Source organism: Schistocerca serialis, chromosome 9 (genome assembly GCF_023864345.2).
Source record: "Schistocerca serialis cubense isolate TAMUIC-IGC-003099 chromosome 9, iqSchSeri2.2, whole genome shotgun sequence".
NCBI classification, from domain to species: domain Eukaryota; kingdom Metazoa; phylum Arthropoda; class Insecta; order Orthoptera; family Acrididae; genus Schistocerca; species Schistocerca serialis.
In genome coordinates this window covers 133,136,256-133,160,160 of record NC_064646.1, presented here as the reverse complement: position 1 = coordinate 133,160,160, position 23,905 = coordinate 133,136,256, and the positions used below count along the sequence as shown (strand labels likewise).

Below are 23,905 nucleotides of genomic sequence, written 5' to 3'. Positions count from 1 at the left end.
ATGGCAAAACTTCAGCCAACATGGTCATTGAATACGTTACCAAAACATTCAGCAAGATTACTGAAAAGCAAAACCCAGTTTTCAAAGTGGAGATTCCAAATCGCAGTAGGATGGATGCGAAATGATAAACTGGAAGTAATCAAGACCGGTTTATCGAGGCGAGAGACCAGAGAGCAGGCCTCGTAACAACACGGATGCTCCAACAGTGGGCAATGGCTGCTGCTTTTCAATTTCTGGATGGAAATTTTGACTTGAAAGTGTCGGAGTCTTGGATTCGTCGCTTCAAATCGATGCATCAGATATCTCAACGGCATGTAACACAATATCTCAGCGAGAAAGACAAGAGAACTTTGGACGAGCTTTTGGAAATCGCTCCGAAATATCAGCAGCAAACAAGCAAGCAATATAATCACGAGATTCAACCCTGATAATATCATAAATACAGATCAAACAGGACGTGAATATAAAATAAGCAGCATGCGCTCTTGGTCCCACAAAGGGAGAAAAAGTCACCGAAATTGCTGTGGGACAAATAACTAAATTGATGCACTCATATACCGTACTGCGCAATATGCAATCACATTGTCCAGTGAAGTATTTGTTTGCCTGCAAGAAGTGAGTGGAATGTTCGGCCCCCCTGTCCGAAAAGATGTCGATGGATATAAGGAGAAATATCAGTGTGTTCACATCACATCGACAAAGTCCGGAAAACTGCATAAACAAACGTACCAAGAGTTTTTGGATGAAGTAATTTAACCATACGTGGAAAATAATTCCTCTACATCGTTGACTCGTGGGGTGGGCAAATCTCCACGGACTTGCTTCAAAGCCGGCTGGAGTAGCCGAGCAGTTCTAGGCGCTACAGTCTGGAACTGGGCAACTGCTACGGTTGCAGGTTCGAATCCCGCCTCAGGATTGGATGTGTGTGATGTCCTTAGGTTAGTTATGTTTAATTAGTTCTAAGCTCTAGAAAACTGATGACCTCAGAAGTTAAGTCTCATAGTGCTCAGAGCCATTTGAACCATTTTGAACTTGCATGAAACGAAATTCAACAATAAAGATGGCCTACCAACTTTCACTCTTATCAGTGATACCACCGCGATGTACACTGTTTTGTCAGCCATGGGATGTATATTTTTATCGCCAAGTAAAGAATGACATTCGCCACTTTCAAAACGCTCCGTACCTATTGCAACACAACGTAGAAATCACATCCAGGGAGGAAATGGCAAAAATCCATTCGCTGGTACATGACTAACTGCAGGCTCCTATATACAAAAATATGATAAGGTACGTGAATAAATCATTATTTTCAATTTTCGGATAGCTTGCTTGGATTTTCAGATATACTACAAGTTCATCGTTAACATTGTTACAGATATGCCTGGCGTGCCGCGAATCTAGATCCATCGCAAAAAGAAGTATTCCATAACATCAATGCAGTGGCGTTTCCGGTGGACTTGAGAAAATACAGGTGCGATTGTGACGAAAATGAATGTGCATTCGTACAATGTTCGTGGTGTCCAAAGTACAAATGTTTTGATTGTTTTTATAACAAGTATCATCCGTCAGAATGTACTCGTCAAAATATAGGAAATATCGATTAACTTTCCATTAAATGAAACATATTTTTAATGCCTCATTCATTGGTATTTTTTTTTAACATTCCCTACCTAAACAGAACAAAATTAAAAATACAACAAAAAATTGAACAATAATAAAATATTTCAAGAAATTACATTACGGTTAATTTCCTGTTAAACATTCCATGTGGGGAAAAATATATCTAAAAACAAAGATGATGTAACTTACCAAACAAAAGCATTGGCATGTTGATAGGCACACAAACAAACACAAGCACGCACACAAATTCAAGCTTTCGCAACCAACGGTTGCTTCATCAGGAAAGAGGGAAGGAGAGGAAAAGACAAAAGGATGTGGGTTTTAAGGGAGAGGGTAAGGAGTCATTCCAATCCCAAGAGCGGAAAGACTTACCTTAGGGGGAAAAAAGGACAGGTATACACATCCGCACATATACAGGCACAAGCAGATGGGTGTGTGTGTGTGTGTGTGTGTGTGTGTGTGTGTGTGTGTGTGTGTGTGTGTGTGGGCGCGCGCGCGAGTGTATACCTGTCCTTTTTTCCCCCCTAAGGCAAGTCTTTCCGCTCCCGGGATTGAAATGACTCCTTACCCTCTCCCTTAAAACCCACATCCTTTTGTCCTTTCCTCTCCTTCCCTCTTTCCTGACGAAGCAACCGTTGGCTGCGGAAGCATTCCACGTGGGAAAAATATATCTAAAAACAAAGATGATGTGACTTACCAAACAAAAGCGCTGGCAGCTCGATAGACACACAAACAAACACACACATAATTCCTCAAATCCTGCCCAGAAATGAGATCCATCCTTCATGAAATCCTCCCCACTCCACCAAGAGTGTCTTTCCGCCGTCCACCTAACCTTCATAACTTCTTAGTTCATCCCTATGAAATCCCCAAACCACCTTCCCTACCCTCTGGCTCCTACCCTTGTAACCGCCCCCGGTGTAAAACCTGTCCCATGCACCCTCCCATCACCACCTACTCCAGTCCTGTAACCCGGAAGGTGTACACGATCAAAGGCAGAGCCACGTGTGAAAGCACCCACATGATTTACCAACTGACCTGCCTACACTGTGAAGCTTTCTATGTGGGAATGACCAGCAACAAACTGTCCATCGCATGAATGGACACAGGCAGACAGTGTTTGTTGGTAATGAGGATCACCCTGTGGCTAAACATGCCTTGGTGCACGGCCAGCACATCTTGGCACAGTGTTACACCGTCCGGGTTATCTGGATACTTCCCACTAACACCAACCTGTCAGAACTCCGGAGATGGGAACTTGCCCTTCAGTATATCCTCTCTTCTCGTTATCCGCCAGGCCTCAACCTCCGCTAATTTCAAGTTGCCGCCGCTCATACCTCACCTGTCTTTCAACAACATCTTTGCCTCTTTACTTCCGCCTCGACTGACATCTCTGCCCAAACTCTTTGCCTTTACAAATGTCTGCTAGTGTCTGTGTATGTGCAGATGGACATATGTGTGTGTGCGCGCGCGAGTGTATACCTGTCCTTTTTTCTCCCTAAGGTAAATCTTTCCGCTCCCGGGATTGGAATGACTCCTTACCATCTCCCTTAAAACCAACATCCTTTCTTCTTTCCCTCTCCTTCCCTCTTTCCTGATGACACAACCATTGGTTGTGAAAGCTTGAATTTTGTGTGTGTGTTTCTGCTTGTTTGTGTGTCTATCGACATACCGATGCTTTCGTTTGGTAAGTTACATCATCTTTGTTTTTAGAAAACGCAAAAGACTGAAACAAAATGTGACATTCAATTTGTAATTTTGATTTATAGAGGCTTGTAATTATTTTTAATCAATTCCTTGCAAAATTTTCATGATTAATTATAAATTAAAACAAGCATTTGAAAAAAGAAAAAGAAAACAAAAGTAGCATAGATGGGTCTCGAACCAGGGTCACCTGGATGGGAGTCTCGCTCGCTTATTACTCAGCTACTCGCTCACTTGCCACAATAGTGAAACTTTTCTGTATATAAAGAGCTGCCCAAACTTTAACAGCCAATATTTCAAAAACGAGGCTGCACTGGCACCTACAATTTTAGGGTGTGATAGGTGCCTACCCACACTATAAGCAGGCAAAGTGGGAGCTCATAACTCGATGCACCTCCCAGAAGGTCCCCTCGTCAGGAGTAATGGTGTAATTTCTTACACTGCTCTACATACATTTTGGAACACGCAAGGCAATGCTGATTCTCAGACTCATCTCAGAAGATAAGTTAGGGAAATGCAAACTATATTTATAACACTACAGATTTGGAGAAAGCTTTTGACAATGTTACCTGAAATACAATCTTTAAATTTCTGAAGTTAGCAGAGATAAAACTACATGGATGGAAAGATTACTTACATATTGTGCAGAAATGTCATGGCAGTTTTAAGAGTTGAAGAACATGAAAGGGAAGCAGTGGTTGAGAAAGGAGTGAGGCCGGGTTGGATTCTATCCTTGATGTTATTCAATCTGTACAGTGAGCAAGCACTAATGGAAAACGAATAAAAATGTAGAGTGGGTATTAAAGTTCAAGGAGAATAAATAAAAACTTTGAGGTTTGCTGATGACGTAATTCTCTTAGAAAGAGCACAGGAGTTGGAAGAGCAGTTGAATGGAATGGACAGTGGCTTGAAAGGAGGATATAAGATGAACAAAAGCAAAATGAAGATAATGGATAGCAGTCAAATTAAATCAGGTGATGCTGAGGGAATTAGATTAGGAAATGAGACACTTAAAGTAGTAAAGGAGTTTTGCTATTTGGGAGGCACAATAACTGATGATGGTTGAAGTAGAGAGGATATAAAATGTGGATGGCAATGGCAAGGAAAGCGTTTCTGAAGAAGAGAAATCTATTAACATTGGGTATAGATTTAAGTGTCAGGAAGTCTTTAATGAAAGTATTTGTATCGAGTGTAGTATTGAAGTGAAACATGGACGGTAAATAGTTTTGACAAGAACAGAACAGAAGCTTTTGAAATGTGGTGCTCCAGAATAATGCTGACGATTAGATAAGTAGATCATGTAATTAATGAGGAGGTACTGAATAGAATCGGGGAGAAGAGGAATTTGTGGCACAACTTGACTAGAAGAAGGGATCGGTTGGTAGGACATGTTCTGAGGCATCAAGGGATCATCAATTTAGTATTGGAGGAAGCATGAAGGGTAAAAATCGTAGAGGGAGACCAAGAGACGAATACACTAAGCACATTCAGAAGGACGTAGGTTGCATTAGTTACTTTGAGATGATGAAGCTCGCACAGGATTGAGTAGTATGGAGAGCTGCATCAAACCAGTCTCTGGACTGAAGACTACTACAACAATGTTTAACTATTTAATTTTTGCTTAATTTTGGCTGATTGATGCCAATGCAGCTGAGAAGATCTACAAAATTAATAACCTTCAAAACAGTCTCATTGTTCATTTTACTTGTTAAGTATTATTTTATGCCCTTATCACCATTATCATCCTGCAAAAGTGATGGACTTCGTACCTTAGCATTCTGTAATATGATCAGAGGAGTGAACTTGTCACATAATCAAGTAATATATATGATTAAAAACTAATATAAATGGCTTCACCAAGGTGACAATGCCTTTGAAGTCTGAGGATAAACTGTTGGATGAGAAATATATAAATAAAATGTGAAAAAAGAAACGTTTTCAAGTTTAAGAACCAAATACACAAACAAAACAACGGCTGAAGCAGCAAGCTGCAGCAGACATTCTACAACAGCTTGCTACTAATTGCTTACCAGAACTTGATGTTACTTGGTGACAGCAGGATACCCCTGCGCAAGAGTCAAATGTCTCAAGCATTTTCGGCTGAAGAATTTGGGTCAGAGTTAACAAAATGCCTTTTCTGGGCAGGCAAGGCTACTTATACCTGTTAACAGTAAGCACCACAATGGCCTTCTCCTAATCAGAAGTAAGGAAAGCCATTCTGCACACTTTGTGTAACTTGGGAACAATCATCAAGAAGTGAGAGATGGTTTCTGACAGCAACAGAACACTCAAGAGACAGTTAGCTGCTTAGTTTTCCCCTTTCAAAAGATGATGATGATGACAATGATGGTGGTGGCGACGACGACAGTGATGATGAATGTGGGGCACTCAACAGCACAGTCATCAGTGTCCTTACTATGTGTCAGGATGCCAATCTCATGGTGGTGGTGTTAGCGGAGACACACCTTACAAAAACAATACTTATCATTTATGACTCAGAACCATCATTGGTTCCTTTCAGACAATGACGCAAGTGATGGAAACATCTTGAATTTGTGTCTCACCAAACAAATGATTTGTAAACTTGTGTCCAACATAAAATGAAACTCTCTTGTCTGCAGCCAGGTGCATCTGTAACCATGGTGAAATGTGTCTTAAGTTGTGGTATACAGTAATTAAATGTAGGGCTCCTCCCAGAACAAGACAGAAATAAACTGTGCATTAAATTTTGCCTTATGGATGATAGGGAAGAGAAGAACATACATGACAATTTCTGGGACTGCCAAATCAACCTTAACTAGTCCATTGATTAAATATGTAAATGAACAATTTCTGGTACATGAGAACATCAGTTTTTCAGGAATTACATGCTGAGGTTAAAAGAAATCTCAGATTTAATTAAAATTACATGGTGGATCCCCTTCGATTTTATATAGTTTATGTGTAAGCACATAATATGAATCAACATACTCTGAGACTTGTCCATTAGCTAATATAAGTTTTCTAAATTTACTTTGCTGCTTTAGTTTTTCTGGCTAAAACACACACACACACACACACACACACACACACACACACACACACACACACACACCATAATAAAGTTAGTATACATTTATGCATGATAAACATACCTGAGACAGGTCGTAACTGTAACTGATAAAATATTTTCTAAAATAGTTATACTACCAAGCACAGGTTGCTACAACAACGACCAACAGGAAACTGTTAATGTGGGCGCCAATGGTATAAGCACCATTGTTTGACATCTGTTATTTCTAACCTGTTGAAGATGTCCAATATAAGGCAAGCTAACGTCACACCAGTCTTTACTTGGAAAAAGTTTCCTTTCCGCTGACGTGTAGCTTTTAATGTGATTGTACCAACGAGTTACATGTTCTAAATTATGTGGGAGTGAGGATACACGTTCGAAAATTTGAAGATCAGCCTGAGTCGGTGAATAGCCGCATATATAGCTGTACAGAGACAGATGCGAGTCAAGCAGTCTTAAAGCATCATCCATCACCAAAATCTACCATGCCCGTCACCAACACTGGAAGAGAAAAAAATGAAGCACAGTTAACACCCTAGACTGACAAGTGCTTTATACAGCATGCTACACGATATAAATGTTATACACATACATTGACAACGTTCTAAATGGGTGCCCGTTAAAAGTTAATCGTATCTATGAGGTAGACGGAGGTAGCTTCAACTAATTTATCCACTGAATTTAGATTAAAAGCTGCGGTAACTCATATGATCCACTGGCAACGCATCCCTTGTAACAGATGTTTTGTAAAGGTTACGCTTCAAGGGTAGCTTTCTAACGAAGTTACAGTTTCTGCACATAGTACCCAGTCTATACAAAAGTAATTTCCATGCATTATTCATTTTCATTTACCTTACCACTTTTTGTGTTTCCCTTTCGGAAACTAATACACGTGCTTCCTCCAACAGTATGCGAATCTGTTTTGTTTCCAAGAACGGTGTGACGGAAGGTGGTAACACTGTGAGGCCTGGTGTTTACTTCATTTGCATGTTGTGGGACTTGTGGGATACGTGAGTCTTGTAAACTGAGTAAGCAGTTCTCAAGAAGCGGCGGTAGTGTGGTTTTAAGTGAGGAAGTATGTTATATCCCGTAATTCTGACTTCTGTACAAATACCATACGATAAGTTACTTTACAATTTTTTGTGATATCATGACGTTTTACGAGAAATGTTGTAATTGATCTTTCACTAGACTCCGTTCAGATTCTGCAGAGGGCCGCTTTACCTGTTTTTCGGAATTCATTGATACCGTCAGTTACGCAATTAGAGCAACAGGTAACGCGAAAAGCTATAAGCTTGAATGGCTAAGAGCGGAGTTGATGTGTGAGTCCAAAGTGCGACGGTTACTGAAGCGCTTGATTAGATAGCATTGACTTTTAGACTCTTTAAATTTGCAGAGAATTCAGTGCGCAGTATTCCTCGTACAGCTTACTTTCGGTATTAGGTCATACATAAGTACTCGTGTTAATTCATAAATCGAGACGCAATCTCGGTTTTATTAGGGAATGTAAATTGGGGTATGTGATGTTTTGTAATTGTTCCCAATCATTTACAATTGCCCCAATTTCAGTAATTCCTTACGAATAATGCTGCTCCAACATTTCACCTTACAGTCTATTAATTTAGATAACATGTTCTCCTTATCTCTAATATACTGTCACAGTTTTTCACAATACTGTAGTGCTTTGTAGCCCACGAACAATGTATCTTGCCCTTTTCTTCTCTAGTACTTGTGATTTTACAGGGAAGAATATGTCTAGTGATTCCCATATGATGATGACATATTTAAATTTCCCCACCTCTACTTGCAGTTAGTCTTTGTGATTTCACCTCACTTTGTACTTGTTTGTAATGTGATATCTGGCTTCCAGAAGATTGTTAAATGTATTATTTGGGTTGCTTTAAAGACAAGGGTGGGCGTGCAGGGCATTTTAATAGAATTACTCCTCTTCAAAGGTTTATCTTTTACTCTGATTTGTCATTGTTTGTTAATCTGTATGACAATGAAAAACAAATCTCTTTTTTCCAGGTAGTCGCCAGCGATGGGCTCACTCCTCTATAGTTTGGTTTCAAAAATTAAAGCCTCACCAGTTTCACATTTACTTCTTGTCATAACATTTCTGGTATCTGGGCTGGTAGTTAATTTGGCTCAGTTGATACTGTATTTTGGAGTCCGCCCTTTCAGCAAATATTATTTTCGCAAACTGAACTATTATGTGGCATACTCACTTTATTGCCGTAAGTATTCAGCATTTTATCTTTTTTTACCACGGCATTGTTGTTAACTTAAACTACAGTAAGTCAATCTTTGCCATAAGATGACAAACCGGTTATCAAACCAGCCGATGTACTGAATTTTCAATTTGATTTCAACATTTGTTGTATAATCATAAAACGATATTAGTCATTTTACTTTCTGTAAATATTTGTTTCATTGACTTTTCGGCATTTCCAGATACATGTGAAACAATAATTTGAAACCCAGTAGCATATAACATTAGGGACTAATAGTTCCATTTATTGAAAAATTGAGATTAACCTGTGTTTGTGAAGCATCAAAATTGATTGGCAAAATTTTGCTCTGACAAAGAAGGATCCTTTATTGTATGATTATATGATAGCGGAACAAACACTGGTAGCAGTTACTTCTGTAAAATATCTGGGAGTATGCGTGCGGAACGATTTGAAGTGGAATGATCATATAAAATTAATTGTTGGTAAGGCGGGTACCAGGTTGAGATTCATTGGGAGAGTGCTTAGAAAATGTAGTCCATCAACAAAGGAGGTGGCTTACAAAACACTCGTTTGACCTATACTTGAGTATTGCTCATCAGTGTGGGATCCGTACCAGATCGGTCTGACGGAGGAGATAGAGAAGATCCAAAGAAGAGCGGTGCGTTTCGTCACAGGGTTATTTGGTAACCGTGATAGCGTTACGGAGATGTTTAATAAACTCAAGTGGCAGACTCTTCGAGAGATGCGCTCTGCATCGCGGTGTAGCTTGCTCGCCAGGTTTCGAGAGGGTGCGTTTCTGGATGAGGTATCGAATATATTGCTTCCCCTACTTATACCTCCCGAGGAGATCACGAATGTAAAATTAGAGAGATTAGAGTGCGCACGGAGGCTTTCAGACAGTCGTTCTTCCCGCGAACCATACGCGACTGGAACAGGAAAGGGAGGTAATGACAGTGGCACGTAAAGTGCCCTCCGCCACACACCGTTGGGTGGCTTGCGGAGTATAAATGTAGATGTAGATGTAGATTATTTACATGTACCTACTGTAAAACAATATTTTGCATATTATTTATGGTTTTTATCAATCTCATATGCTTGGGTTACCATTTAATTTAAACCATTAAAAGCCAAAACTAATTACATGTTGGGATAAAATTTGAATTTTTGGTAAAATCGGAAATAAAATATAAAAGTAGGTTACTGCAGTGGCAAACATTAAATCTTGGACTACACTACACAGTCGAGATTTGGTGGTTTTACCAGTTTACAACCAGATTGTCACATTCCAGTCAAACTTAGGCCTTTGGCCTAAGTGGGAGAGCAGCACTCACTTTTCAAAAGAGGTTCCACAGACATATGTTAGTAATGCCCAAAAGCATGACTGGTTAAAATCCAATGACATTGTGCAAAACATATGAACCTGAAGTAAGAAAGGAGGAATTGGGAGTATAAACATAAGAACAGATTCAGATTGGTAGAAAGTAGCGAGTAAAGCACTTATGAGTAGTTGACAACAGAATATTAGCAAAAAGTGAGCAGTGTTGAATTATGAGGTGATCAATAAGTAATACAACACTTTTTTATCTCAAAGCAGGTTTATTTTATTTGTAATTCCAATTCTCCCTGTTGTCCTCCACTCTTGTGGCTACAAAACCAACATAATCTCTGCTCACTGCGATGATCTTACCCTACCTTACTGGAAGGGCCTATATGCCCACAAGGTACCACTATACTGGTTGACGTCAGAGCAGACATCTTGCTGCAACAATAACCTCCCATCACCCACAACTGCTTCCTGTGGAGTGCTTTCTTCATTGGGCCAAACAGATGGAAATCGGAAAATGAAATAGCGGGACTGTAGGATGGATGAGGAAGAACAGTCCAATGAAGTTTTGTGAGGTTTTCTCCAGTGTGCAGATTTGTGTGGGGCACTGTTTTATCATGGAGAAGAAGAAGTTTGTTTGCATTTTTGTGGCGCAAACACACTGCAGTCATTTCTTCAGTTTACTTGAGGGTAGTACAGTATACTTCAGAATTGATTGTTCCATCATGAGGTTGGACATCAAATAGAATATCCCTGTCAGAGTCCCAGATGACCATTGCTATGGCTTCACCGGCAGAGGGTGCAGTTTTGAACTTTTTCTTCGTAGGAGAGGTGGTGTGATGCCACTCCATGGATAGCTGTTTTGTTTCCAATTCGAAGTGATGAACCTGTGTGTCCATTGCACGTGATGATGATCGACAAAAAAATTGTCACAATCAGCCTCATAACACGCAAGCAGTTCCATACAGATGGTCCTTCATTGCTGTTTATTGGCTTCTGCTAGGCGGCGAGAAATACAGCAGGCACACACCTTTTGAGTACCCCAACTGGTGGATGAGTGTGTCAACACTACCAACAGAAACGTCCAGTTGAGCAGTGAGGTGTTTGTGATCCATTGCCACATCTAATGAATGTGTCCATATCAACATTGCAGGAGTTGCAGCTGTTTGTGGCTGGCCGGCATGCAGGAGATCGGAGAGGTCACGTGACCTACTTATGATGATGACAGGCGCATCACCCAATGACTCGCTGTGCTTTTTTCACTGCCAAGTCTTTGTAGACATTCTCCAAGTGCCTATGAAGATCTGTGATGCTCTAGTTTTCTCCCCAAGGAAACTCTATGGCATTTCCCTGCTTGGAATGCACCTCCATTGCAGAAGACGTTTTGAAGGCTGTGTATAGCACTGCTGCCTGTTGGAACTTCATGAAACCATAGGGGTCCCCCAGGGGGCCTCACAGCTCTTTTAGGGGTCCATGTGTGGCGTACGCAGGTCCCTGAGTTATTGGAGTCTTTCTTCTTTTCCGGGGTCCTTTACTTTCTCCTTCTCTGTCCTTATTCCTTTGCCTTTACCTCTCCCTTTGCCTCTTTTGATGTTCTTATTTATGTACAATGTTGGTACCTGTGCTGTGAACATCTCGTGCAAGCCCAGGAGTGAGTGCCCATCTTTTCACCGAGCAAGGTGGCGCAGTAGTTAGCACACTAAATTTGCATTTGGGATGACAATGGTAACCCTTGTTTGGCCATTGCGATTTAGGTTTTCTGTGATTTCCCTAAATCACTTAAGACAAATTCCGAGATGGTTCGTTTGAAGGGCACGGCTGACTTCCTTCCCTATCCATTCCTAATCCGATGGGACCGATGATCTCGGTCACCTCCCCCAAGTCGACCAGCCATCTTTTCAGAGCATTGGAACTCCCAGCAATGGCTGTACTGGCAGGCAGCAGTTGCTGTGGCTGGGTGGCATCCATGAGGTGAGAGCCCTTGTTCGGAGTGAGTGTTAAATTCTCTGGCCACTCTTCTGTGGCCGTGTCTCGCCTTAGAAATCGTTCTGTCTCAGTTCATGTTTCTGCCTTGCCCTCCTTGGTTACCTCCTGGGAGGAGGGCCAGGTTTGCCAGAATGGGGCAAAACCCTTTTTGTGGTTCCTAATCTGTACCTGGACTGTCAGGGAGACTTCTGCCATCGCCAAACCGCTATTCTTTCTGGAACACATTGGTGACAAGTTCGGTGAAGTTGAGTCATTGAGCAAGATGAGACTTGGCTCCCTCATTATCAAGACAACTTCTGCCAGTCAGTCGGCCTCTCTTTGCACCTGTGACTCTTTAGGGGACGTCCCAGAGAATATCAATGCTCACAAGTCACTCAATACGACATAGGGTGTAATTTCCTATAGGGACCTGCTCCTCTAGTCTGATGAAGAACTTAGGGCTAATCTGGAATGATGTGGCATTCATTTCATCTGGCACATCCAGAGATACCCTAAGGACCATCCTGTAGACCCTGGAACTTTCGTCCTGGCATGTGAGGGGAGATGCCCTGCCCGAGAAGGTCAAGATAATGGTTCATAGATGTGAAGTCAAACCATACATTCCACCTCCCATGTGTTGCTTCTAGTTCTGCCACATGATCTTGGGATGCAATGCCACTCCAATCTTTGGTGACTCTTCATGTGGGGAACTTTAGCACCTCACCGCCTGACTGTATGAAGTGCTCTGGTCTCCATTCTCCTCACTCACCTGAGTGTTCAGTGTATAGAAAGGAAAAAAGACTTTCGAAAATAAAGATCCTTGACTGTCTCAGCTACTTTGAGGCCCAGAAGAAGTTTGACAGACCTCACTCTGTGCATCTCTCCTCTACCTTTGCCTCAGTTCCATCTTCCCCTCCTCCCCCCCCTCCTCCTCCCCCCCTCCTCCTCATTGCCATCTTGTCCTCTTCACTTTCCTCCCTTCCCCTCCTGTCCCTTTTCTTCAAGGAACCACTCCTCCTCCTCCTCAGCCAGAGAAAGCATCCCGAATCAGTCCCAGTTTCTATATATGCCACCCCCACCCCCATCCTCATCAGTGACGACCACTGGCCTGGTGACATGACCTCCCCTCAGCTTCTATATGTCTACCCTGCACTCTAGACGCACGATAATCCAGTGGAATTGCAATGGATACTACAATCACCTATCGGAAGTACAACAGCTTGTTTGCTCGTATTCTGCATTTGCTCTACAAGAAACGCATTCTATGACAACCACTCGCCAATGTTTCGTGGTTATCGGGCATTATGTGGGAACCTTGCCAGCCCCAGGCCATCATCTGGAGGGGTCTGCACTTTGGTTCGCACAGATGTCATTAGTGACTGGATACGCCTTCATATCAACCTGGAAGCAATAGCATTAAGAGTGCAAATGACCCCAGCAATCATCATTTGCAATGTCTACCTCCCTCCTGGTAGGCTACTTCCTTCTGTTGACCTGCCTGACTTAATACAGCAACTCCCACTCCCATACCTCCTACTTGGGGTCTTCAGTGCACACCTCACCTCACCTCACCCTGTGATGGGTAAGTGTGTTCTTATTGACCAGCTTCTTAGACTTTGATTTGTATCTCCTCAATGAAAATTCCCCTACCCACTTCAGTGCTGCTGATGGCTCTTTTTCTGCTATTAATCTCACAATCTCCTCTCCTGTTCTTGTGATTTCCCTATGTTGGTCACCTCATGACGATCTTTGTGACAGTGACTACTTTCCGGAGATTCTATCATTCCCCTGCCATCACCAGGTCACCACGTTGGACATTTCGCAGGGCCAGTTGGTCTTGATATACATCTGCTGTGCACTATGACACCTGTCCCTCAGATTCCATTGATGCAGTCATGCAAGACGTCTCTACCATTCTTCTTCATGCCACTGGCAATTCTATCCCCCTTATCCATAGGTCTCCCTCGTCATTGATCGGTACCATTGTGGACCGAGGACAAAGCACTCGCTACCCAGGACTGCTGATGGGCACTGGAATGATTAAACGACACCCTTCAGAGACCAGCCTTGACACAAAAGTGTCACCATGCTAAGGCCCGTTACGTTATTAAGCAGAGTAAAAAGGAATGCTGGGAGCGCTATGTTTCCTCCCTGGAGATGTATGCCTCTTCATTGCATGTTTTGTCAAAGCCTTCTGGGCTCTCAGCGACAGTCAAGTGCCCTGGGTCAGATCATACATGGTGCTCTGTGTACTGATTCATTAGTCCTTGCAGGACGTCTTGTGACACACTTTGCGACACCATTGGCATCCTCTTCCAATCCTGCTACCTTCCTCTGGCAAAAAGAACGAGTTTGAACAAACCCTCCTCTGTTTCAACCCCCACCAAGCCAAATTCTACAATGAACCCTTCAGTGAATGGGAATTCTTGCTGGCTCTTTATTTCTTCACATGACAGCCCCATGTGTGGATTCCATCCACAAACATATAACCCAACACTTGGAAGTTACTCAGAGGCAACATCTCCTCTGGATCTTCAACCGCATTTGGCTCACAGGTGCATTCCCCTCACAAACGCAAGACAGCATAGTTATCCTCATCCTTAAGCCCAGGAAAAATGCAACATCTCTCAACAGCTACTGCCCGATTAGCCTGACAAAAGTACTTTGTAAACTGCTAGATACAATGGTTAGTTTCCAGTTATGGTGGGTGCTTGAATCTTGGGGCCTTTTGTACCTGTATCAGTGTGGCTTCCAGGAAGGATGCTCTACAACTGACCATTTACTCAGATCGGAAACAGCAATCCAACAGGCTTTTTCTTTGACCTACATGAGGCATACGACATGTCTTGGAGCCATCACATTTTAGTTACCCACCATGATGGGCTTTAGTTTCCCCCTCCCAATTTTTATCCATGAGTTTTTATCTCACCGGCTCCTCTGTGTTCGCATTGGCACTTCACTCAATGCCCCTTGGGTCCAGGAGAACAGTATCACCCAAGGTTCTGTGTTCAGTGTCATGCTCTTCCTCATCGCTGTCAATGGGCTTGTGACCTCTGTTAGGCCTCTGGGTACCCCAGTGTTGTATGCTGATTTTTGCATTTGGTGCAGTCCCCACTCAGTAGCATCTGTTGAACACCAGCTCTAAGGCGCTATATGACAGGCCTCTGAATGGACCCTCTCCCCTAGCCTCCAGTTTTTTCCTTCCAAAACACATTTTTGCTATCAACCCATAGTACATCCCAATCCAGAACTTTATTTAGGGGACCAGTGTTTGTAGCAAAGTCCTGTTTCTTGGGCCTTAATTTTGATAAAAAGCTGATGTGGCTGCCTATATTCACCACTTGAAGACTACCTCCATGCAGAAGCTTGATCTCTCCGCCCCCTGGCCCACACATCTTGGGGTGCAGACCATGCTACTCTTTTTCATTTTTATTGCTCTCTGGTTTTGTCCACATTAGATTATGGTTGTCCAGTTTATGGCTCAGCAGCTCCTTCCACTCTGAAACTATTGGACCCTGTTCATTAATATGGGGTGCATCTGGCTATCTGTGCCTTTTGCACTAGTCCTGTCGACAGTCTCCTCGCAGAAGCGGGGATTCCACCTCTACAAATACAATGGAGCCAACTCCTGGTTTCTTATGCAGTAGCCGTTCAATGATCCCCTAACCATCCCGTGTATCCCGTCCTTTTTGTTACCAAGGGTGGGATTGCCAGTTGGAATGCACCTCACTTCCCACCATCAGGTTCTCAATCTCCACTCACACTGGAATGTGCCCCGTGTATTTCCTCCTGCACCCCTCCTTGAATGGTACCTTGACCATGGATCAGGACCCCTCCCCTCCCTGCAGGTCCAGGGGTTAGAATAGGCCCGAGGTATCCCTGCCTGTTGTAAAAGGCGACTAAAAGGAGTCTCACATGTTTCGGCCTTTATGTGATGAACCCCCGTAGGGTTTGATATCCATTTTTCAAAATTTTCCCGAAGAGCAAGCCAATAGGGCAAGGGCACCTTACATGGTGCATAGTGTCCATCATGTGCTGAGACCTCTCGCGTCCTTCGCCGACGTGGATCTGCACTTCTGCTCATTCTCCGGCTGTTGGGCGAGGTCACCCTCCTGGGCGCGTTTTCCTTCGTCCTCTGTGCAGTATCGCTTTCTGTGCTGTCTGCAGTAATGGACTTCTTAGCTCATTTGCACCTGATATTCAGCACGGTAGCCAGTCCCCGCAGCAGGTGACCCTGAGGCTTAGACTGCCTCATTGAGTGTTTCATGCCTTCCCAGTCTCACGACACACAATACGGAGCCCTGCGGAACACCATTCTCCTGAATTTGGGGAACTGTGGGAAGCGCCAACTTGGACACGGAAAGTACGGAGCGACAGTGGAATTGTGGAGGTTTTATCCACCACCTGGCTGAGCTATGGTTGCTATTAAGTTTTAAACCTGCTTTCTGCATTGCCGTCCAGGAAACCTGGTTCCCAGCAATGCGGACCCCCTGCCCTCTGCGCCTATAAAACATATTACAGGAACCATAGTGACTAAAGTATAGTGTCAGGTGGAGTTTGCATCTATGTCCTGAACTCAGTATATAGTGAACCTGTGCTCCCTTCAAATCCCTTTTGAAACTGTGGCTGTCAGGATAAGGACAACACAGGAAATAACCATCTGTAACGTATATCTCCCTCTAGGTGGGGCAGTACCCCCATCTCTGCCTCTTAAATACAGGTGCCCCTACAAACTTCAGTGTGGCACATGACACATATTTGGCCATTGATCTCTCGGTTTGCAGTCCTGGCCTTCTCTCATCTATCCACTGGTGAGCACTTGATGACCTGTGTGATAGTGACCACTTCCCCATCTTCCTGTCATTACCCTGGCGTTATGCCCATGGACACCTACTCAGATGGGCTTTAAACAAGGCAGACTGGGAAGCCTTCACCTCTGATGTCACCACTGAATCTCCCCCACATGGTGCCATCAATGTTGTTGTTGAGCAGGTCACTACAATGATCGTTTCTGCGGCAGAAAATGCGATCCCTCGTTCTAGAGGGTGCCCCCGGCAAAAGACAGTCCCTTGGTGGTCGCTGGAAGTCCCTGAGGCAATTAAAGAGCGTCGGCAAGCTCTAGATCATAAGTGGCACCCTTCCCTAGAGCACCTAACAGTCTTTAAGTGGCTCCGTGCCCGCGTTCGCCGGCTTATAAAATGACGGAAACAGGAGTGTTGGGAGAGGTACATGTCGACCATTGGGTGCCATACGTCACCTTGCCAAGTCTGGACGAAGATCAGACGTCTTTGTGGGTATCTCACCCCAACAGGTGTCCCTCTCATTAACATCAATGGCTTGTTATCTAACAACACAAACGCGATTGTCGAGCGCGTTGCTGAGCACTATGCTTGAGCCTCTGTGTTGAAAACTACTACCCCCCCTCCCTCCCAGCCTTTTGCACCCTCAAACGGCAGATGGAGAGGAAAGTCCTCTTGTTCACTACACGCCACAGTGAACCTTATAACGTCCCATTTACAGAGTGGGAGTTCCTCAGTGCCCTTGCACATTGCCCTGAGACAGCTCCTGGGCTGGATCGGATCCACAGTCAGATGAGTAAACATCTCTCATCTGACTACAAGTGACATCTCCTCGTCATCTTCAACAGGATCTGGTGCGATGGTGTCTTTCCATCGCAATAGCGGGAGAGCACCATCATTCTGGTGCTCAAACCCAGTCAAAACCCACTTGATGTTGATAGCTACTGGCCCATCATCCTTACGAACTTTCTCTGTAAGCTGCTGGAACATATGGCGTGTCGGCAGTTGTGTTGGGTCCTGGAGCCGTGTGGTCTACTGGCTCCATGTCAGGGCGGCCTCCGCCATGGTTGCTCTACAACTGATAATCTTGTGCCCCTTGAGTCTGCCATCTAGACAGCCTTTTCCAGACGCCAACATCTGGTTGCTGTCTTTTTTTTACTTGCATAGAGCATACTACACGACCTGTCATCATCATCATCATATCCTTGACACATTGTATGAGTGGTGTCTCTGGGGCCTGCTCCCAATTTTTATCCAAAACTTCCTGTTGCTCTGTACTTTCCGTGTCCAAGTTGGCACTTCCCACAGTTCCCCCCGTATTCAGGAGAATGGTGTTCCACAGGGCTCCATATTGTGTCTCTATTTTTAGTGGCTATTAATGGTCTAGCAGCAGCTGTGGGACTGTCAGTCACATCTTCTCTGTATGTGGATGACTTCTGCATTTCGTACTGCTCTTCCAGTACTGGTGTTGCTGAGCGGCACCTACATGGAGCCATTCACGAGGTGTAGTCATTGGCTCTAGCCCACGCTTTCCAGTTTTCAGCTGGGAAGTTCTGTGTCATGCATTTCTGTCTGCATCGCACCATTCCTCCAGAACCAGAACTTAACGTTAATGATGATCCACTCACTGTAGTGGAGACGTATCGATTCTTAGGACTGTTTTTCAACACCTGATTGACTTGGCTACCTCACCTTCGTCACCTTAAATGGAAGTGCTGGCAGCACTTCAATGCCCTCCGCTGCCTGAGCAACATCAACTGGGGTGCAGATCACTCTATGCTGCTGCAGTTCTACAGAGCCCTTGTTGAATCCCACCTTGACTAGGGGAGTCTGGTTTACAGTTCAGTTAGGCCCACTGTGTTGCGTTTACTCAACCCAGTGCACCACTGTGGCATTCACCTAGCGGCAGGAGCTTTTAGAACGAGTCGGGTGACCAGTATCCTGGTGGAGGCCAGAGTCCCTCCATTGAAGGTTAGGCATGCACAACTGCTTGCCAGTTATGTTGCGCACATTCGTAGTTTCTCCTGTGCAATCGATTTTCCATCACCTTTTCCCAACCATGACAGTTCATTTCCTGCATCGGCCCCCAGGTCATGGCTTAAGATTGCAGTTCACATCCGGTCCCTTCTGTCTGAACTGGAGTCCTTCCCGTTACCATCTCTCCTCGAGGTCCATTCACGTACACCTCCATGGTGTACATCTAAGCTGCAGATTCTTCTGGACCTTTCGCATGGCCCTAAGGACTCTGTTAACCATACGGCTCTCTGCTATCACTTCCTCTTGATTCTCGACATGTACCAGGGCTGTGAAGTGGTTTACACTGACGGCTTGATGATTGATGGTCATGTAGGCTTTGTGTATGTTCATGGAGGATGTATTGAACAGCACTCCATGCCATATGGCTGCAGTGTTTTCACTGCAGAGCTGGCGGCCATATCTCGTGCTCTTGAGCACATCCGCTCATGCCCTGGCGAGTTATTTCTCCTGTGTACTGACCCCTTGAGCAGCCTACAAGCTATCGACCAGTGCTACCCTCACCATCCTTTAGTAGCATCCATTCAGGAGTCCCATCTATACCCTCCAACATTCCTGTTGTTCAGTGGTGTTTCTGTGGACCCCAGGACACGTCAAAATCCCAGGCAATGAACTTGCCGACAGGCTGGTCAGACAGGCTACACGGAAACTGCTTCTGGAGATGGGCATCTCCGAAACTGACTTGCTTTCTGTCTTACGCCACAGGATTTTTCAGCTTTGGGAGATGGAATGGCTTAACCGTACGCACAACAAACAGCGTATCATTAAGGAAACTATGAATGTGTGGAAGTTTTCTATGCAGTCCTCTTGCAGGGATTTAGTTGTCCTCTGCCAGCTCCGCATTGGCCATATGTGGCTAACGCATGGTTACCCCCTCCATCGTGAGGACCCATCTCAGTATCGCTGTGGCTCACAAATGATGGCCATCCATCTCTTACTGGACTGTCCACTTCTAGCCGCTCTGCGGCAGGCTTTTAATTTTCCCAGCACCCTACCTTCGGCGTTGGGCGAAAATGCCTCAACAACAGCTTTAGTTTTACATTTTATTCGTGAGGGTGGGCTTTATTATTTGATCTAAGTTTTAGTGTCCTCCACCCTAGTGCTTTTAGGGTGGAGGTTTTAATGTGTTGCAGTGTGGCTGGCTTCTGCTTTTTATTCTCTTGGTCAACCAGCCATGGTAATCTGCTCTCTTGTTTTGATCTTTTCTATATGTTTCTTGCGTGTCTCTGTGGTTTTCTTGTCCTATTTTGTCCATTTCTGTGTTTGTCGCCCTTCGTCATTTTTGTGGTTTTCTCCTTTCTTCCAGCTGTGTTTTGTATGTCTCGATTGTTTTACTCCCACCCTTGTGGAATTATTTTAATTGGAATGAGGGACCTAAGACGTAGCAGTTTGGACCGCTCCTCCCTCTTTTAAACTAACCAACCAATGGATCAGGACCAAACTATTCCAGGGTCTTAAGGTCTCTGTCACCGCTATGACATTTCCGGCATCTTGTATGTTCTGTCCTTGAAGAGTTCCAGCGTGCTACCATTTGCTCCACTGATAGTTCCAAAATGATAGATAAGGTGGGATTTGCTTTTACATCTACTACTGGCCTGGAACACCATGTACTGTTGGTTCATGTAGTGTGTTCACAGCAGAGCTGCTAGCTGTTACCAGGGCCTTCCATTTTGTTTCTCAGGCCTCACTCCACAGTGTTTTAATATGTACTGACTTAATGAGTAGCTTTCAGGCTATAGATAAAGCTACTCTCGTGCTTTGGTCTCTGCTATCCATGAACTTCTCTCTGCCCTTGGCTATGCTACCTGCTCTGTTGTCTTCCTGTGGGTCCCAAGTCATGTGGGCATCCGAGGGAATTAACTGGTTGACTGTTTGGCTAGAAAGGCAGATACTTTCACCATTCTCTTTCATGATCCCAGGTACAGATATGCAGATACACATCAAATCTTTCTTTGCTCAACAGTGGAATGACATCTGGTATACTACTGCTCTCTGTAATAAACTCTGCAAAATGAAGGAGACTACTGCAGTTTGGCACTCTTCCTTCCGCTGCCCTCAGAAAGAGTCCACTGTCTTATGCCACCTATGCATCAATCATATCTCTCTCTCTCTCTCTCTCTCTCTCTCTCTCTCTCTCCCCACCCACACAATGTGGCTGTGGAGCCATACTGACGGTATCCCATATATTGATGGAATATCCCCTTCTTTTAACCCTTCATACTAAGTATAGTTTTCCAGAATCCTTGTCTTTAATAATCTTACCAGACAATTCACATATGGTTTAACTATTCCTCAGTTCAGTGAAAGTGGTTTTTATTTTCAGTTTTATGGTTTGCTTTACTCCTGGAGCAGGGGCAGGGTGTAACTTTGCATTGCAAGGCTCAATTAATCAATCAGCCAATTAGACTGTAGGGGCTGAGGTAGAAATATTCCATGATGTCTCACAACAAATTCCACAATTTTTTTCAACTGAAAATGGCCAAGAAAAAGATGAGTTGCATTACTTATTGAATGCCCCTCATAAAAATCCTTAGTAGGAAAAAGACGATCTCTGTTTGTTAGTTCTGGAAGGGCAAATCCAGAATATGTACATACTTAAAGTAAAGCAATTGGAGAAAACTTTCACAGACGTTCTCTTGAATTCCTTGTGGGACTAGCATTCTTGGAAGAATGACTGCAGTTTGGGAAGTAGGAGAGTGGTACTGTACTGGCATGTATTGACAGAAGTGCAGCTGTGAGAACAGGTCATGAATTATACCCATATAGTTCATTTGGCAAGAGTATTGCCTGTGAAAGGCAAGGTTCCATGTTAGGGTCCTGGTGTCACACACAGTTTTAATCTACCAGAAAGTTTCAAAAAGCACAACATTAAACATTCATTCTGGTCTGTCTTGAGAATCATCAGTGGCACCTTTTCGACTGTCGATGTTACGACCTCCTAGTCCAGTCTCATAACTTTGCTACGTGGTGCTATGGTGCTTGCTATGTGATGGTCTTCATTACAGTGTTAATTTTCCAGTGATCCAGTTACAATCTTGTCATCGGCTATAGACTGTTGCCAAGTTGGGCTCTTCAACAGGCCAGTGCACGGTTGTATACCTGTGCTATCTCTTTCATCCCCTTTTCATCAGATTGTATTGACAAAGTTGTCAGAGACCTCTCTGCCACAGTCACCCATGCCACTGAAAATGGTGTCACCCTTTCTTTGAGCTCCATCCACCAGTGGCTTGTGTTGTGGTCAGACTGCTGTCATTACGTTTAAGCATCTCCATGCAAAGACTCACCCACACATTAAGAAGGAATGCTAGAAGTGCTATATCTCCTCTTTGGAAACATGTGCCTCTGTAGCCCAGGTGTAGGTTAATCTCCATAGAATAGTGGGGCACCAAAGATCAACAGCTTTTCTCGGTCTGCATTATGGTTCTTCCTGAACATTTCACAACCCACTTTGTGACGGTATTGATGTCCTCTTCTTACCTAGATACCTTCCCAATGCATAAAAGAAATATTGAAGAATCCTCCTACCTTTTACTCTTTATAACCATAAAAGATATAATTAATTTTAGCAGTAGAGAGATAGTGTCATCATCCCAATCCTTAAACCAGGCAAAAACACAAAGTCCATTGACAGTACCAGTTGATTGTCACACACACACACACACACACACACACACACACACACACACACACACACACACCTTGCAAACTGCTTGAAAGGTTGAAAGCTCAGCAATTATGCTGCACTCTCAAATTTGGAGCCGTTTGGCATCCTCATATCAGTGCTTTTCTTGGAGGTGCAGTCTACGACCTACCATACGGTTAGCTTCAAAACAGCAGTCTCACAGGCTGTTTCTAGAGACGGACATCTCATTTGCAGTCTTTCTTGACCTGCTTAAGGCACATGACCCCATTGTACTTACCCCTCAACAATTGGGGATTTTGATGCTCCCTATCACTGTTACTCATCAGTTTTTATTCCTCCCATCATTTCAGGTTAAGAGTTTACACATCACTCAGCTCCCTGTGGATACAAGAGAGCGGCATCCCTCAGGGATCCATGCCGACTCTTACTCTCCTCCTTATTATTGTCATTAATAGGCTAGTGGCCTCCACTGGACCCACGGTTACTTCCTCACAGTATATCAATGATTTCTGCACCTGGTGTTGCTCCCACTTTGTAGTTCACCACTAAACAGAATTCTGGTTGGACTCACAGTGCTTTGATCTCATTGTGCAGTCCCAATTTTTGGGACTTCTCTTTGATGAAAAGCTGACTTCGGAGCTCCGCATACATCATCTTAAGACTAGCCATGTGCAGATGCTTAATGCTATTTGCTTCCTTTCCTACGTCTCTCTATATTGTGTTACTCTACTCTGTACTTACTGGGCCCTAGTCTTGTCCTGGCTGGACTGTAGTTGCCAGGTTTATGACTCAGTGGCATCTTCAGCTGTGAAATTATTGGACCCTGTACACTATAGGGTACCTTACAGACTAACTCACATGACAGTCTCCTCGCTTGAGGATCTTAGTATTTCTTCCTCACATATGAAATCACCATATGATTATTTCCTAATCATCTGCTGTAACAAATTCTTTTTTTTTTCCCCATAGAGGGGCTTGTTAATCCACTGTTCCTCCCAGGTGGTATATGGCTTGAGATCCTCTGCTGGAACTTCTATCTATCGCCCTTAGTGTGTATGCTGTCAACAGATATCGTAAAATAAGATCTTATTAAGCAACATCGTATCATAATTTTCAAACAGAAATCTGTCTGCACTGAGTTGCTTGACAAGACTATAAAAAGTGTCATGTTATAAACAGTGATACTCAAAATTTATCTAAATGGAGAATTGAATGCATATCACATACTGCATTCCCTCATAACATATACTTCCTTTTGTCTGAAATCAGAGCTATGCGGAAAACATAATAAATAATCAGAACTGTTCAGATGAAGGGAGTAGTGATTTGGAATTCAACATTATAAGATGGATTCCAGATTATCTTTCAGGACCAGCAGACACATAAGGTGTAGTCTGTACAGCACACAGGGGACTATTTTTTTCTGAATTAATAATATTAGAGTCTGTTTTCATGTAGATAGATAGCATAAGGGGCTGTTAAATAACGGTCAATGATTTTCATAACCAAGTTTATCAAGCAGATGGA

General features: G+C 43.7%; 2 protein-coding genes across 6 annotated transcripts in view; one reads left to right on the top strand and one right to left on the bottom strand.

The window, feature by feature from the left end:
- LOC126418467 (tyrosine--tRNA ligase, cytoplasmic) overlaps positions 1-7,390 on the bottom strand; it is a 114,570-nt gene extending 107,180 nt beyond the window's left edge. The window contains exons 1-2 of one of the 4 annotated variants that reach the window (XM_050085237.1): positions 7,237-7,386; positions 6,611-6,880 (exon numbers count right to left, since the gene is read on the bottom strand). In XM_050085237.1, coding sequence (XP_049941194.1) covers positions 6,611-6,850 — 240 coding nt within the window. In that variant the 5' untranslated portion in view covers positions 6,851-6,880; positions 7,237-7,386. Of the gene's footprint in view, positions 1-6,610; positions 6,881-6,971; positions 7,127-7,231 lie in introns of those variants that run through there. The other 3 variants (XM_050085238.1, XM_050085239.1, XM_050085240.1) reach the window with 3 other exon arrangements.
- Positions 7,329-23,905, top strand: part of LOC126418469 (1-acyl-sn-glycerol-3-phosphate acyltransferase gamma-like) — an 81,238-nt gene continuing 64,661 nt past the window's right edge. The window contains exons 1-2 of one of the 2 annotated variants that reach the window (XM_050085241.1): positions 7,329-7,454; positions 8,408-8,616. In XM_050085241.1, the coding sequence (XP_049941198.1) occupies positions 8,421-8,616 (196 nt within the window). In that variant the 5' untranslated portion in view covers positions 7,329-7,454; positions 8,408-8,420. Of the gene's footprint in view, positions 7,455-7,746; positions 7,896-8,407; positions 8,617-23,905 lie in introns of those variants that run through there. The other variant, XM_050085242.1, reaches the window with a different exon arrangement.